Source organism: Coregonus lavaretus (assembly GCF_964263955.1).
Source record: "Coregonus lavaretus genome assembly, chromosome: 1".
In the NCBI taxonomy this organism is placed as follows: Eukaryota; Metazoa; Chordata; class Actinopteri; order Salmoniformes; family Salmonidae; genus Coregonus; species Coregonus lavaretus.
Window position 1 is genome coordinate 3,064,575 of NC_139988.1, and position 16,968 is coordinate 3,081,542.

At 45.6% G+C, this 16,968-nt stretch overlaps 1 protein-coding gene across 1 annotated transcript in view; it reads left to right on the top strand.

Annotated features, from left to right (window-relative positions):
* Nucleotides 1-5,902: 5,902 nt before the first annotated feature.
* The window catches only part of LOC311118953 (neurexin-1a-beta-like), a gene marked incomplete at both ends in the record, with an annotated part of 435,621 nt that continues 424,555 nt past the window's right edge, over nt 5,903-16,968 (top strand). Inside the window, one exon of the mRNA XM_084157689.1 lies at nt 5,903-6,200. Within this exon, the coding sequence (XP_084013815.1) occupies nt 5,903-6,200 (298 nt within the window). The remainder of the gene's footprint in view (nt 6,201-16,968) is intronic.

Below are 16,968 nucleotides of genomic sequence, written 5' to 3' on the forward strand. Positions count from 1 at the left end.
GAAATATCTTCTAATCTACACAAACGATGTCATTGCAGTACTTCTATATTGCCACATGGTGGCACCCATATAACAAGTACCAGATATAAAACCTGACCTAGGTATAGTCACAAGACACCTCGCTGGTGATGTCATCTGAATCGGTTTGTGTCATTCTGTTTAGAACACCAAATCAGACCTCAAGGATGTGTGATGTATAGCAGGTATCACACTTGGTAGACATGATTTGTCACCAATTGTTGTTGTTGCCATGAACATTTTTACCTGTGAGTTGGGATTTAGGGAGTCAGACTCGTGCCCTTGTGAAGCGTGCGGGCCTGATAGATTGCCTTATTATCTGTAATTATGCAGATTGCAGCCCAGATAATTATTATTAAACACAAACACCCATACACACACACACACACGCACACACACACACAAATGCATTCATGCGCACACACACACACTTAATTAATTTATTAATTAATACTGATCATAATTAGGGTAAACAAATTCAACAAGAGCAGTATTCAGTTTCACGGGTTGCAAATGACGAAGGATTGAGCTCCGGGGGAGGTTGTGTATAGCTGATTCAGTAAAATCAGGTGGATACCCTATATAGCGTGTTGAGAGGAAGTTCTCACTTCATGGCTTCTCACTTTCGGAGCATCTGTTGTGTTTGCAAATTCAAAAAATTGGTTTCTGAAAATATTTATTTACAATAAATGTAAAAAAAAAAAGTGTGTCCTCATCAGAACTTTATGAGCATTTTTTCCAAAAGTTGGAATAAGTGAAGCATTCCAACCAAGTTGTATTTTGCTGCTTTTTCAGCATTTGCTTTGAATTCGTATGGACAACCATCTATCCCTATTCTCTATCCCCCATCATCTATTCTCTTTCCCCTATTCTCTATCCCCTATCCTTTATCTCTTATCCTCTGTCCTCTCCTTTATCATCTCTCCTCTATCAGCATTCTCTATCATCTATCATATTTCCCCTATTCTCTATCCCCTATCCTCTCTCCACTCTCCTCTATCCTCTCCTCTCTTCCATCCTCTCCTCTCTTCTCTCCTCTCCTATCATCTTTCTCCTCTATCATCTTCTCTCTCCTATCCTCTCTCCTCCTCTCTCTCCTCATCCTCTCTTCTCTCTTCTCCATCCTCTATCCTATATCCTATCGCCTCTCTCTATCCCTTATCCTCTCTCCTATCTCCTCTATGCTCTCCTCTCTCCTATATCATTTCCTCTCTGCTCTCTTCTTTCACCTCTCTCAACTCTCCACTCTTCTATATCCTCTCTCTACTCTCTCGTCTCTCCTCTTTCTTCTCTTTTCCATCATCACTTCTCTCCTTGCTCCTCTTTCCTCTCCTCTCTCCTCTCCTCTCTCCTCTCTCACTTCGCTCTCCTTCTCTCCTCCTCTCTCTCCTCTATCCTCTCTCCACACTCCACTCTCCACAGTCCTTTATCCTCTCTCCTCCCCTGTCTCCCCTCTCCTGTCTCCCCATCCGCTCTTCTCTATACCCTATACTATATCCTCTCTCCTCTCTCTCCTCTCTCCACTATACTCTCCTTCTCTCTCTCTCCTGTCTTCCCTATCCTCTCTTCTCTCTTCTCTATCCTATCTCCTCTCCTCTCTCTTCTCTCCTCTCTTCACTCTCCTCTCTACTCTCTCCTCTCGCATCTATCCTCTCTCATCTCTCCTCTCTCGTCTATCATCTGTCCTCTCTTCACTCTCCTCTCTATTCTATCCTCTCTCCTCTATCCTGTCTCTTCTCTTGTCTCCCTTATCCTCTTTCCCCTTATCCTCTCTCCTTTCTCGTCTATACTCTCTCCTCTCTTCACTCTCCTCTCTACTCTCCTCTTTCCTATATCCTCTCTCCTCTCTCCCCTCCTCTTTCATCTCTGTTCTCTCCTCTCTCCTCTCTCCTCTCTCCTTTCTCGTCTATCCTCTGGCCTCTCTCCTCTCCTCTCCTCTCCTCTCCTCTCCTCTCCTCTCCTCTCCTCTCCTCTCCTCTCCTCTCCTCTCCTCTCCTCTCCTCTCCTCTCCTCTCCTCTCCTCTCCTCTCCTCTCCTCTCCTCTCCTCTCCTCTCCTCTCCTCTCCTCTCCTCTCCTCTCCTCTCCTCTCCTCTCCTCTCCTCTCCTGTCTCCCCTCTCCTGTCTTCCCTATCCTCTCTTAACTATCCTCTATCCTTTCTCTTCTTCTCTCCCCCCACCATTCTCCTCCCTACTCTCTCCTCTCTGATCTCTCATCTATCCTCTGTCCTCTCTCCACTCTGGTCTCTCCCCTATATTCTCTCCTCTCTCCTCTCTCCTCTCTTCACTCTTCTCTATAGTCTCTTCTCTCCTCTCTCACCTCTCCTCTCTCCTCTGTCCTCTCTCCTTACATTTACATTTACATTTCAGTCATTTAGCAGACACTCTTATCCAGAGCGACTTACAGTTAGTGAGTGCATACATTTTCATACTGGCCCCCCGTGGGAAACGAACCCACAACCTTGGCGTTGCAAGCGCCATGCTCTACCAACTGAGCTACAGCTTCTCCCTTCCTCTCTCTTCTCTCCACACTCCACTCTCCACATTCCTATATCCTCTCTCCTCCCCTGTCTCCCCTCTCCTGTCTCCCCATCCTCTCTCTATCCTCTCTCCTTTCTTCTCTCTTCTCTCTCCTCTCTCCTGTCCCCTCTCTCCATTCTCCACTCTCCACTCTCCTATATCCTCTCCTCTCTCCCCTCTCCTCTCACCTCTCTCCTCTCCTCTCTCCTCTCTTGTCTCTCCTCTCTCCTCTCTCCTCTCTCCTCTCTCCTCTCTCCTCTCTCCTCTCTCCTCTGTCCTCTATCCTCTATCCTCTCTCCTCTCTTGTCTCCCTTATCCTCTATCCCCTTATCCTCTATCCTCTCTCCTCTATACTCTCCTCTCTCCTCTTTCCTCTCTCTCTCCTCTCTATTCTCCTCTCCTCTCCTCTCTCCTCTTTCCTCTCTCTCTCCTCTCTATTCTCCTCTCCTCTCCTCTCTACTCTCTCCTCTCTCCTTTCTCCTCTGTCCTCTATCCTCTATCCTCTCTCCCCTCTTGTCTCCCTTATCCTCTATCCCCTTATCCTCTCTCCTCTCTCCTCTCACCTCTATCCTATCTCCTCTCTCCTCTCTCCTCACTCTTCTCTCCTCTCTCCTCTCTCCTCTCTCCTCTCTCCTCTCTCCTCTCTCCTTTGTCCTCTATCCTTTCTCCACTCTCCTCTCTCCTCTTTCCTCTCTCCTCTCTCTTCTCCTCTCCTCTCCTCTCTACTCTCTCCTCTCTCCTTTCTCCTCTCTCCTCTCTCCTCTCTCCTCTCTCCTCTCTCCTCTCTCCTCTCTCATCTCTCCTCTCTCCTCTCTCCTCTCTCCTCTCCTCTACTCTCTCATCTCTCCTCTCTACTCTCTCCTCTAGTCTGTCTTCTCACTGCTTCCCAACTCAGCCTCACTAGCAGCAACACCACTGTTAGGCTTTTCTTTCCCTACGGCTGTGAAAGAACACCACAGTGGTCCAAAGAGGATGTCATCCAACAGAACGGCCACCATGAAAACAGAACCGAGTATCACAAAGCATTAGTCTAGGATCTCAAAAATTGAATGTGTAACATTGAGCTGAGCCTTTAACCTGTTTAGTTCTTTAGTCCTGGACCAACTGAGCATAGAGATGAGCCTTTAATCATTTTAGTTATTTAGTCCTGGACACACTGAGCACAGAGCTGAGCCTTTAACATGTTTAGTTTTTAGTCCTGGACACACTGAGCACAGAGAAGCACTGAGAAGCGCTGAGCACTGAGCCAGACCCTCTAAGCATAGACACTGCATCGTTTAACATCACAGAGCAGAACTGAGTACAGAGCTATGGCTCTGCTGTGTAGTCGTTATCAGCAGTCAGAGCTTTATGTCTACATGTTCTCTGTACCTCCTTAACCCTCATCAACTCCACTCCACTCTCAGTCTTACTCTCCTCTCTGTGCTGTGCTGCATAGTGCTGTTATAGCTCTCAGTCTTTCTCTGTGCTGTGTTAGCTCTGTGTTAGCTCTCTGGTGAGGGAATGAATGGCTCTGTGTTAGCTCTGTATTAGCTCTTTGGTGAGGGAATTAATGGTTCTTTGTTAGCTCTGTATTAGCTCTTTGGTGAGGGAATTACTGGTTCTTTGTTAGCTCTGTGTTAGCTCTCTGAGGGAATGAATGTTATTTTTTTGAGCCAGGTGAGCAAGGCTTACTTCAGCACCCTCCCTGTGGACAGCTCTCCACTCACTGCTCTTTGTGTTATCCACATCCTTCCTTCAGTGGCATAACCCATTTCCCTCATGTTTGGCTGCAGATAGTCTGGAAATTGGAGTGCGAGCTCAGAGTAAAGGAGAAAAAGAGGAGAGAGAGAGAGAAAAAGAGAGTTTTTCTTTCGTTCCCTTTGAAGCTGCAGTGTGGATAAGTGAGGAGGGGGCCATTAAAGATCTCTGTGATTGGCTGCTGAGAAGCCATATGGCCGGCCAGCCAACACAGCTAGAGCTCCCATGGATGGGATCCGTTGTACTGTCGGACCGCACTGCTAGGATCTTATTGTAATTCTCTACATGACCGCTCTGATACTCTCCACCACTCCACCCAGAGAGATAGAGATAGAGAGAGAGAGAGAGAGAGAGAGAGAGAGAGAGAGAGAGAGAGAGAGAGAGAAATAACTTGAACAAAAACCAGCCTGAATAGTATACCTCTCCCTGCTTTGTGTTACCCTCCCTTCCATTCACTGCCCATCAGATTGTTGGTCCGCGTAGAAGTGGATAGAAAGAGCAAGAGAACGAGGGAAGAATAAAAAGAGATAAAGAGAAAGAGAGAGCGAGAGACGAAGCCCCACATCCCCTGCTTATTCTTTGGCCAAATAGGCTCTTCCCCTGCAATGCACTCGGGCTCCACTGATTCGCTGTGTGGAGCCTGGTAATTTGCATAGACCCTCTCCCTTTTGCTCCACGGCTGGCTGTTTGAGCTTCCCCTCCTTTCTCCCTCTCTCTCCTTCTCCTTCTCTTGCGCACGTCTTGCTGGAGCTGTGCTCGCTCGCTGTTTCTCACCCTGTGAGTGTGTGAGAGAGGGGTGTGTGAGTGGCTCCGTATCCAGACCAGCCGCTCTCTCTCAGGTGCTGCCGCGTTGTTGCCTCTCCAGTGGGTCTTGCAGAGAGTGTAAAGGGAACCTCTAGGAGCGTGGCTTGGCACTCGTCGCAGGTGCAACCATTATCGTGCCATCCTCTTGACGTTGCAGCTGCTGCCCACCACCACAGGCAAATGAGAAAGCGTTACTTCGGATTCACTCGAAATCCTCTGGACATCCTCTGAAAACATACAGGAGGGACATAAAAAGGGAAAACTTGAAAGGAGGGAATGTTCTAATTGCTTTGCTGAAAAAGAAGATGTTGAAACTCTATCTGTGGTGTTTTTTACCTCAGATTCTGAGGCTGAAAAGTCTGTGGATTTTCTGGAGTATTCTCATTTTTGGAGGGGAGAAAAGTATGCATTTGATTCTGTGAGAGTGCAAGCGAGGAAGTGTGATAGGGGAATTGGAGCAGTGTGGGATTTCTCAGATCCTGTTTGAGGAGTGTGTCATAATTTCTTCAGTGCATATTTTTTCCTCCTCTCTTGTTTTTTCCACAATGAATGATCGTACTTCCTCCACGGTCCCCTTGGTACCCTTGCAGATTTCCTAACCTACTGGAAAAACAGCAAGAAGGCTCTCTTTTCTTTTGCCAATCTCATTCCGTGGTTGACTCTTTTCTGCAGTGGATTCTCTGTGGATTTGTTGGTCGGTCAGCAGTGTGAGTGTCTTGGGGCTTGTGAGCGTTGGGTTGGCAACTAAGGGGACTATGGGCCGTCGGGCTCATCACTAAGGTCCTTGATACTCAACTCGCCTCGCTGGCCTCTCAGGGAATCATGTTGGGAGGTTGGAGGACACAGCAATCCCCCACCCCCCCACCCTCGAGGCCCAGGCAGGAGCCCTACTGCTGGGGCTTGACCTCGTCGGTCTTCCCTGTCGGCCTGGTTCTCTGGATGACTGCTCTAGCCCTGGGGTGTGTGGCCGGATCGGGGCCTGACTCTGGGCCACCAGTGGGGGCCACAGGAGCAATGGAGGGCCTCCACCACATTCACCTCAACCATGGGGGCAAGCGTCACCATTCCGTTCCTATCGCCCTCCGTAGATGGCCTGCTGCCTTGCTACGGGCAGGCCACAGTAAGTATCCTTGTACTCTGACCATCAACACAGAGCTCTGCTCTGTATGCCAATTAGTTATCCAAAGCCATTTACAGTAGTGTGTCCATAAATGTTCCTATGGGTGGCCCCAGCGGGAATTGAACCCACGATCCTGGCGGTGCAAGCTCTACTAACTCAGTCATACAGAACCACAATGAATGACACATGCCGTCACCATCTTCCTGCTATTTTGGGGGAGTTTAATCTGGGTCCTAGTACCCTCTTTCTACTTCTTACAGCCAAATTACCGGGATGAACTAGTTGTCTATTAAAGATATGTTATATTTTTGGTCAATATATTTATATATGTATAATATATATTTTGGGTTTTATTTGGTGCTCAGCTTTTTGTATATCAAATGCCACTACAGCTGATTGGATATGGTTTTATTGTGGCCCCTTGCAGCTCTTTTCACCGTAATCAAGTCCAGGTTCTGGGGTGAGCTACTTGTCTATTGGAGACATATTTTATTTTATTTGCAGCAATACAATATTTATAGTTTCCTTGAACCGTTTACTGTAGCCTACTTCATATGTCCATCTATTCCCATTTTTTAAATGTTGTCTCTGTGTCCCTCTTTCCAGCTCTCTCTCTCCATCTCTCTCTGACGTAGCTAAGCTCCATCCCTCCATCCCTTTTTAGTCTGCCTCAGCATAGTTCCCTCCCTCCATCCCTCCATGGCGTCTCAGATTTGCTCTATCTCCAGATGCTCTGTGGTGCGGCGGCCACAGACAGATTAGACAGGATTACATGGTGTATGGTGTGGTGTGGGGTGGCGTAGTACTCACTGCTGGCCACCTGGGGGCGATATAGAGTACGTATACATTGCACTATGATGAACTAAAGTAAAAATGGTTCTAAGTAGTGCCAAATAAGGGTTGTTGGTCTTGTAGCCATAGTGGTTTCTCCTTTTTGGTTCTATAAAGAACCATGTTCATAATGTTCTAAATAGCACCTGCATGGTCCTATAAAGAACCCTTCCCTAAGGTTCTATGAAGAACCATTAAAAAAGGTTACATAAAATGTAGCACCAAAAAAGGGTTCTCCTATGGTTACAATCCTTTTTGGTGCCTTCAGATGTATTCATACCCCTTGACTTATTCCACATTTTGTTGTGTTACAGCCTGAATTCAAAATTGATTAAATATATTGTTTTCTCACCCATTTACACACAATACCACATAATGATAAAGGGAAAACATGTTGTTCGATAATTTAGCAAATGTATTGAAAACGAAATACACAAATATCTAATTTACATAAATATTTACACCCATGACTCAATACTTTGTAGAAGCACCTTTGGCGGCGATTACAGCTGTGAGTCTTTTTTGTTAAGTCTCGAAGAGCTTTGTACACCTGGATTGTGAATATTTCCACATTATTTTATTTTTTATTCTTCAAGCTCTGTCAAGTTGATTAATGATCATTGCTACACAGCCATTTGCAAGTCTTGCCATAGATTCTTAAGCCAATTTATGTCAAAACTGTAACTAGGCCACTCAGGAACATTCAATGTCATCTTGGTAAGCATGTTATTGTTCTGCTGAAAGATGAATTATTCTCTCAGTGTCTGTTGGAAAGCAGACTGAACCAGGTTTTCCTTTAGGATTTTGCCTGTGCTTATAGCTGTATTCCGTTTCTTGTTATCCTAAAAACTCCCTAGTCCTTGACGATGACAAGCATACCCATAACATGATGCAGCCACCACCATGCTTGAAAAAATGAAGAGTGGTACTCAGTGATGTGTTGTGTTGGATTTGCCCCAAACATAACACTATGTATTCAGGACAGATAGTTAATGTCTTTGCCATATTTTTTGCAGTATTACTTAAAAAACCCAAGATTCCGTGCCCCCCTAATTAGCAAAAAAAAAAAAAAAAAACATCCCCATAAAAATATGTCAATTTAAGCTAGAGATATTAGTTTTTTTGTATTGGATGTTTCTCAACCCACCTTATCCACCTATATCGCACGTCCACATCTGCGGTGAAAGGTGACAGAGCTAGAGTGGTGTTTTTGTAAATCTTTTTATTTTTCATTTTTTTCATTTTTTCATATGTTTTTTTAGGGGGTAGATCAGCTTTAATATTGCAGATAGATTGTAACTTCCATCAATATAATTGTCTGCATCACTTCCAATCCCCCATATGTTTTTTTCGTTTTTTTTCTCTCGCATACATATATATATATATATATATATATATATATATATATATATATATATATATATATATATATATATATATATACATACACATACAGTGGGGAAAAAAAGTATTTAGTCAGCCACCAATTGTGCAAGTTCCCCCACTTAAAAAGATGAGAGAGGCCTGTAATTTTCATCATAGGTACACGTCAACTATGACAGACAAAATGAGAAAAAAAATCCAGAAAATCATATTGTAGGATTTTTAATGAATGTATTTGCATATTATGGTGGAAAATAAGTATTTGGTCAATAACAAAAGTTTCTCAATACTTTGTTATATACCCTTTGTTGGCAATGACACAGGTCAAACGTTTTCTGTAAGTCTTCACAAGGTTTTCACACACTGTTGCTGGTATTTTGGCCCATTCCTCCATGCAGATCTCCTCTAGAGCAGTGATGTTTTGGGGCTGTCGCTGGGCAACACGGACTTTCAACTCCCTCCAAAGATTTTCTATGGGGTTGAGATCTGGAGACTGGTTAGGCCACTCTAGGACCTGGAAATGCTTCTTACGAAGTCACTCCTTCGTTGCCCGGGCGGTGTGTTTGGGATCATTGTCATGATGAAAGACCCAGCCACGTTTCATCTTCAATGCCCTTGCTGATGGAAGGAGGTTTTCACTCAAAATCTCACGATACATGGCCCCATTCATTCTTTCCTTTACACGGATCAGTCGTCCTGGTCCCTTTGCAGAAAAACAGCCCCAAGCATGATGTTTCCACCCCCATGCTTCACAGTAGGTATGGTGTTCTTTGGATGCAACTCAGCATTCTTTGTCCTCCAAACACGACGAGTTGAGTTTTTACCAAAAAGTTATATTTTGGTTTCATCTGACCATATGACATTCTCCCAATCCTCTTCTGGATCATCCAAATGCACTCTAGCAAACTTCAGACGGGCCTGGACATGTACTGGCTTAAGCAGGGGGACACGTCTGCACTGCAGGATTTGAGTCCCTGGCGGCGTAGTGTGTTACTGATGGTAGGCTTTGTTACTTTGGTCCTATTTCTCTGCAGGTCATTCACTAGGTCCCCCCGTGTGGTTCTGGGATTTTTTGCTCACCGTTCTTGTGATCATTTTGACCCCACGGGGTGAGATCTTGCATGGAGCCCCAGATCGAGGGAGATTATCAGTGGTCTTGTATGTCTTCCATTTCCTAATAATTGCTCCCACAGTTGATTTCTTCAAACCAAGCTGCTTACCTATTGCAGATTCAGTCTTCCCAGCCTGGTGCAGGTCTACAATTTTGTTTCTGGTGTCCTTTGACAACTCTTTGGTCTTGGCCATAGTGGAGTTTGGAGTGTGACTGTTTGAGGTTGTGGACAGGTGTCTTTTATACTGATAACAAGTTCAAACAGGTGCCATTAATACAGGTAATGAGTGGAGGACAGAGGAGCCTCTTAAAGAAGAAGTTACAGGTCTGTGAGAGACAGAAATATTGCTTGTTTGTAGGTGACCAAATACTTATTTTCCACCATAATTTGCAAATAAATTCATTAAAAATCCTACAATGTGATTTTCTGGATTTTTTTCTTCTCAATTTGTCTGTCATAGTTGACGTGTACCTATGATGAAAATTACAGGCCTCTTTCATCTTTTTAAGTGGGAGAACTTGCTCAATTGGTGGCTGACTAAATACTTTTTTTCCCCACTGTACATACATATACGCATATACATACTGTACATATCCTTTAAAAATATATATATTTTCCTTTATTACTTTCCAACCCCACCATCCCTTACCTAATTGGAGTAAACTAGAGCTAGAGTGGTGTTTGTTAGACCATGAGACATCCTGAAAATTGGTCTTCTCACAAAATTGTGTGTAGCGTCCGAACAGTTTTCTGTTTTGCTCTACGACCTCCACAAGTGTCAGGAGACTCGTCTGAAGTTGGTACAGCCAATCTGCCAACTTCTGTCTGTAGTGTCCAAACCGTTTGGGCTACACACCCCTCTGTGCAAAGGTGAGACTCTCACAAACATGTACAGGTCAGTTGTTATGCTCTAGGACACCCACTGGCTTCACAAGACTCGTCTGAAAGTCCCCCATTATCAGCTGGAAAAATTAATGGAAGTATATATGGAGACTGTTTAATGCCACAAATATGGGGTTAAATACATGTAAAAAAAAAAAAAAAAACTTCCTGATCTTTCTTATATCTCTCAGATATAGGAGAGACACTTCAGAACAAACAACATCTGTTGTTCCATGTAGTGAATATTTTTTTTAATTATATTTTTAAATTAAAAAAATTAATAAATATATATATATATATATATATATATATATATATATATATATATATATTATTATTTTTGGGGGTGGGGGATGGATCAGCTTAATATTGCAGATAGATTGTATGTTCTATCAATGTAATTGTCTGCATCACTTCCAATCCCCCATGTTTTTTATATATATACTCCCCTTTATTACTTTTCAACCCCGCCATCCTTTCCCTACTTGGAGTAAATTAGTGAACAACAATGCCCAGGCCTCTACTTCCGGTCTATACTTACTATCTACACCTTATGGACAGAGTTAATTGTAGTGAATTTGTTAATCTATGCATTTGTATGGGCTAGTAGCAGTAAGATCAAAAGTAATCTTTTATCAAATATTGTTTTTATATATTTTTGTAATAATTGAAACGGTCTTAAAATTCAAAATCAAATAGTAAAATTATTATTGGTATGACCTTCTTCAAACAACTTATTATGTGACTTGTTAAGCACATTTTTACTCCTGAATGTATTTAGGCTTGCCATAAAAAAGGGGTTGAATACTTATTGACTCAAGACATTTTAGCTTTTCATTTTTTATTCATTTCTAAAATGTTCTACGAACTAAATTCTACTTCGACATTATGGGGTATTGTGTGACAGCAAATCTCAATTTAATCAATTTTTTATTCCGTCTGTAACACAACAAAATGTGTAAAAGGTCAAGGGGTGTGAATACTTTCTGAAGGCACTGTAGAATCTTTTTCAGTTTCTTTATAGAACCTTTATGGAGAATGGTTCTAAAAAGAACCTTTCTCAATCTCAAATGTTCTTTTTAGAACCATACAGAGTATTCTGGTATATACAGGTTAATTCTGGTTTTCCATATTATATTGTTAAAATTCCATAGGCGTTATTATTGTGTTAACTGACAAGTTGAATCATGTGTGCTATCTCTGGGAAAGCTGGGGGTCCCTGAGGAGAGAATTGAGAACCACATATTTATTAAACAGTTCCCAATTGACAGGTGATATTTTAATTATCACTACAAGAGCATAGAACCCTTTTGTGAACTGCAAAGAACCATTGGGTTCTTTGAATCGTTTTGGTTCCACATAGAACCATCACCCTTCCCAAAGAAGCCTTGAGGAACCCTATTTTCTTAGTGTATACCTTACAGTCCTACAGTCAAACAGTGGGTGTGTTCGTGAATTCAATCTGGAGTGCCAGAGTGCACTCAGAGTGCGCTTTGGGAGTTCCTAAATTCAGAGTGTTGTCAGATTGTACATTAGTAAATTCAGAGCATTTCGCTCTCGGAGTGTTCAGAGCGCACACTGGACACTCTGGCCAAGGAATAGGGTTAATCCAAGCTTTCTGACCTCACAATGGCAGTCAAGCACCCAAGCTAACTGGCAAACATTGGCTAGCTAGCTACTTCCAGACACAAATGAGAGAACACCTCACTCTGACCATTTTACTCGCCCTAGCAGAGCTGGTTAGCCTGTTTTCATGTTATCAAAATCATTGGTGACTAACTGTGCTGCTGAAAACAATTTAATTATGATGTTTTGCCGATGTTTACTGACACCGGCCATATTCAACGGGTGTTGAGTGATCGTAAATTGATCAGTTATTCTGCACTCTGGCACACTCAGAAAAGAGTGCTCTGGAATGGGAGTAGATAGTCAGAGCGAATTTGTGTTCCATGACGCGCTAGCGGAACTGAGCTTCCACAGAGTTGCATTATTTTCCAGAGAACGCATAGAGCCCCAAGTTGATTATCCCTTGTATTCCATGGCTATAATTTAACACATTTGCCGCTAAAAATGTGTTCAACATCTACTGAAGTAACTAGCAAGTTTACAAGATAGCTACAGTAGTTGCCATGGTAACCAAACAAATAGACTTGCTAGTTTAGCTAACCAGACAATCAGTCCTAGGTTGCTATTATGAAAATCAAATTCACCAATACCAGTACTGTTTTCAATTCGACTTTCAAAAGCAGCGCAAACAAAACACGTAAAAATGAACTATTGCATTGAATTCTAACTTGCAAATATATATAGGGAAATAATGCACACTCTAGAATGCCAATCAGAAAGGAGTATGTCACAATGCCATGGTATAAAGCGGTGTAACTATTAATAAACATTACTGTAACAAACATTACTATAATGTTGACAAACAGGTCATGTGATTGATGAATTTGAGATGGTCTGGATTCTCTCTCTCCCTCTCTCCCTCTCCCTCTCCCTCTCCCTCTCCCTCTCCCTCTCCCTCTCCCTCTCCCTCTCCCTCTCCCTCTCCCTCTCCCTCTCCCTCTCTCTGTCTCTGTCACGCCCTGACTCTGGGGACTCTTATTTGTTGAGTCAGGGTGTGATTTTCTATGTTGTGTAGTTTTCGATCTAGTAGGTCTAGATCTATGTTGGCCGGTGTGGTTCCCAATCAGTCCTGTACGTCCTGTGCTAGCACCACGCACGTGCCGTGCGAAGATTGGCATCCAGCCAGGACGGGGTGTGCCGGCTCAACGCTCCTGGTCTCCAGTATGCCTCCTCGGTCCCGCATATCCTGCGCCGGTTCTACGTACTGTAATTCCAGTGCGCGTGCACAGCCCTGTGCGTCCTGTGCTAATGCCTCACACATACTGTGCGGAAGTAGGCATCCAGCCAAGACGGGTTGTTCCAGCTCTCCGCTTCAGACCTCCAGTCCGCCTCCACAGTCCGGTACGGCCCGTGCCTGCTCCTCGCATCAAACCAGTGGTGCGTGTTCCCAGCCCGGCCCGGCCTGTTCCTGCTCCCCGCACCAAACCAGTGGTGCGTGTTCCCAGCCCGGTCCGGCCTGTTCCTGCTCCTCGCACCAAGCCAGTGGTGCGCGTCACCAGCCCAGTCCGGCCTCTTCCTGCTCCTCGCACCAAGCCAGTGGTGCGCGTCGCCAGCCCGGCCCAGCCTGTTCCTGCTCCTCGCACCAAGCCAGTGGTGCGCGTCGCCAGTCCGGCCCGGCCTGTTCCTGCTCCTCGCACCAAGCCAGTGGTGCGCGTCACCAGTCCAGCCCGGCCTGTACCTGCTCCTCGCACCAAGCCAGTGGTGCGCGTCGCCAGCCCGGTACGGCCTGTTCCGGCCCCTCGCACCAAGCCTGTGGTGCGCGTTGCCAGCCCGGCCCGGCCTGTTCCTGCTCCCCGCACCAGGCCAGTGGTGCGCGTCGCCAGTCCGGTACGGCCCGTTCCTGCTCCCCGCACCAAGCCAGTGGTGCGTGTGTCCAGTCCGGCACGGCCCGTGCCTGTTCCACCGGTGCCTGGTCCGGCACCGGTCAGCTGCTCCACTACGGAGCCAGAGTAGTCCGCTCCACCGGTGCCCAGTTCAGCTCCGGTCAGCTGCTCCACTCCGGAGCCAGAGCAATCCGCTTCACCGGGGTCCACTCCAGCTCCGGTCAGCGGCTCCACTCCGGAGCCAGAGCAGTCCGCTCCACCGGTGCCTGATCCAGCTCCGGTCAGCTGCTCCACTCCGGAGCCAGAATAGTCCGCTCCACCGGTGTTTAGTCCAGCTCCGGTCAGCGGCTCCAGTCCGGAGCCTGAGTAGTCCGTTCCACCGGTGCCTGGTCCAGCTCCGGTCAGCGGCTCCAGTCCAGACCCAGACGTCAGCCCCTCTCCAGGTTCGGGGTCTCCCACACCAGGGTCCAGACAGGGCTTGGAGTATAATGGGAGGAAGGAGAGGGGAAGCAACGCGCCAAGGTCTAGACCAGACCAGGGGCGCAACAGGGAGGCGAAGAGTGAGAGGTCGTCACGCCCTGAGCCGGATCCGCCTCCGAGGCGGAATGCCCACCCGGCCCCTACCCTGTTAAGTAAAGGTTGTGCGGTCGGAGTCCGCACCTTTGGGGGTGGGGGTACTGTCACGCCCTGACTCTGGGGACTCTTATTTGTTGAGTCAGGGTGTGATTTTCTATGTTGTGTAGTTCTATGTTTTCGATCTAGTAGGTCTAGATCTATGTTGGCCGGTGTGGTTCCCAATCAGAGGCAGCTGTCGCTCGTTGTCTCTGATTGGGGACCATACTTAGGCAGCCTATTGGCACTAGTGGGTTGTGGGATCTTGTTCCGTGCGAGGTATGTTGTATGTGTACCTTGGACTTCATGTTTCGTTTCGTTTTTTGTTTTGTCGTTGTTTATTCGTTTCAAATAAACATGTATGCATATCACGCTGCGCCTTGGTCCGTCCCGTCTATGAACGAACGTGACAGTCTCTTTCTCCAAGGGTGTGTTCCTACATTTAATCTGGCACTCCAGAGCGCACACTGGACGCTCTGGCCAAGGAGTAGGATTGATCCGAGCTTTCTGACCTCACAAAGGCAGTCAAGCACCCAAGCTAACTGGCTAATGTTGGCTAGCTTGCTAGCTACTTCCAGATACAAATGAGAGAACACCTCACTCTGACCATTTTACTCGCCCTAGCAGAGCTGGTTAGGCTCTTCTCATGTTATCCAGAGCGTTGGTGACGTTTACCGACGCCGGCCGATATATTCAACGGGTGTTGAGCGTTCGTAAATTCATCAGTTATTCTGCGCTTTACAAACGCACCCAAATTCAATTCAATTGAAAGTGCTTTATTGGCATGGGAAACATATGTTAACATTACCAAAGCAAGTAAAATAGATAATAAACAAAAGTGAAATAAACAATAAAAAGTTAACATTACACTCACAAAAGTTCCAAAAGAATAAATACATTTCAAATGTCATATTATGTCTATATACAGTGTTGTAACGATGTTCAAATAGTTAAAGTTCAAAAGGGAAAATAAATCAACGTAAATATGGGTTGTATTTACAATGGTGTTTGTTCTTTACTGGTTGCCCTTTTCTTGTGGCAACAGGTCACAAATCTTGCCGCTGTGATGGCACACTGTGTTATTTCACCCAATAGATGTGGGAGTTTATGAAAACTGTATTTGTTTTCAAATTATTTGTGGGTCTGTGTAATCTGAGAGAAATATGTATCTCTCTCTCTCAGTGTGTGTGTGTGTGTGTGTGTGTGTGTGCATACGTGCGGATACCGTATGTAGGTTGAGCTGACAGTTAGGAGAGGTGACACATTTTCGGAGAGTGGCATTGATGTTGAATATGAATGTGTCCTGGATTCAGTCAGCTTGGTTAGCTGGAGGGATGGAAAGGAGAGCGGTGCTAAGGAAAAGGAGGTCTGATTGAAAGGAGAGGGGTGCTAAGGAGAAGGAGGTCTGATGGAAAGGAGAGGTAGAAAGGGAGATGAGGAGGAGGAGGAGGAGGGAGCCAAGTCACCCTTGATACAAGTCAGTATTCGACGTCCATCTATGCCTGAGGACGTTGGGAGATGATTTGGAAACCGGCCACTAGGGGCAACAGTGAGCGCTGTTACCTTCAAGTAGGTTTAGGTTTTGTTAGGGTGATGTGGACGTGGATGACGTATGTGTGTAAGCATCTGTCTCTGGTGCCAAAGGTTGCATGTTTGAATTCAGCCATAGAAAGTTGTTTTTGAGATTTTATTTTAAGCCTATCCTAAACCTTAACCCTTACCTCAACCTCAAGATGGGACGAGGAGGAGGAGTTGGAGGAGGAGGAGAGGAAGAGGAGGAGGTGGAGGAGGAGGAGACGAAGAGGTGGAGGAGTAGGAGAGGAAGAGGATGAGGTGGAGGAGGTGGAGAGGAAGAGGATGAGGTGGAGGAGGAGGAGAGGAAGAGGAGGAGTTGGAGGAGGAGAAGAGGAGGTTGAGGAGGAGGAGAGGAGGGGGAGGAGGAGGAGAGGAAGAGGATGAGGTGGAGGATGGAGGAGAGGAAGAGGAGGAGAGGTGGAGGCGGAGGAGGAGGAGGAAGAGGAGGAGGTGGGAGGTGTTCTCTTCCGCTGAGATGGCAATAAGGCCACTCACTCTACTGTGGTCTGGTCAACACTCCTCCCCCCTCACCCTCCTCCTTCATTCTTATCTCCTGTGTGTGTGTGTGTGTGTCTGTGTGTGTGTGTGTGTGTGTGTGTGTGTGTGTGTGTGTGTGTGTGATGTGTGTGTGTGTGTGTGTGTGTGTCTGTGTGTGTGTGTGTTTGTGTGTGTGTGTGTTCATTTCTTTGCATTATATGCATTTTGGTTGCTGTGTTTTGTAGTGCACTTCTACACTAGAATGTTAGACTGTAAAATGTGTTAGTGTGTAGCCTACAGAAACCTTCCATATCATCTTTGATCGAGATTATATGTTAGCCAAGACTCACAGGGAGGAGGTTCGTGAATGAGAAATGGTAGACACACTGCCTGGCGCGAGGACAAAGCTTGTTGCTTATTTTTTAAAGGCCCTTTTCCTTTTCCTAA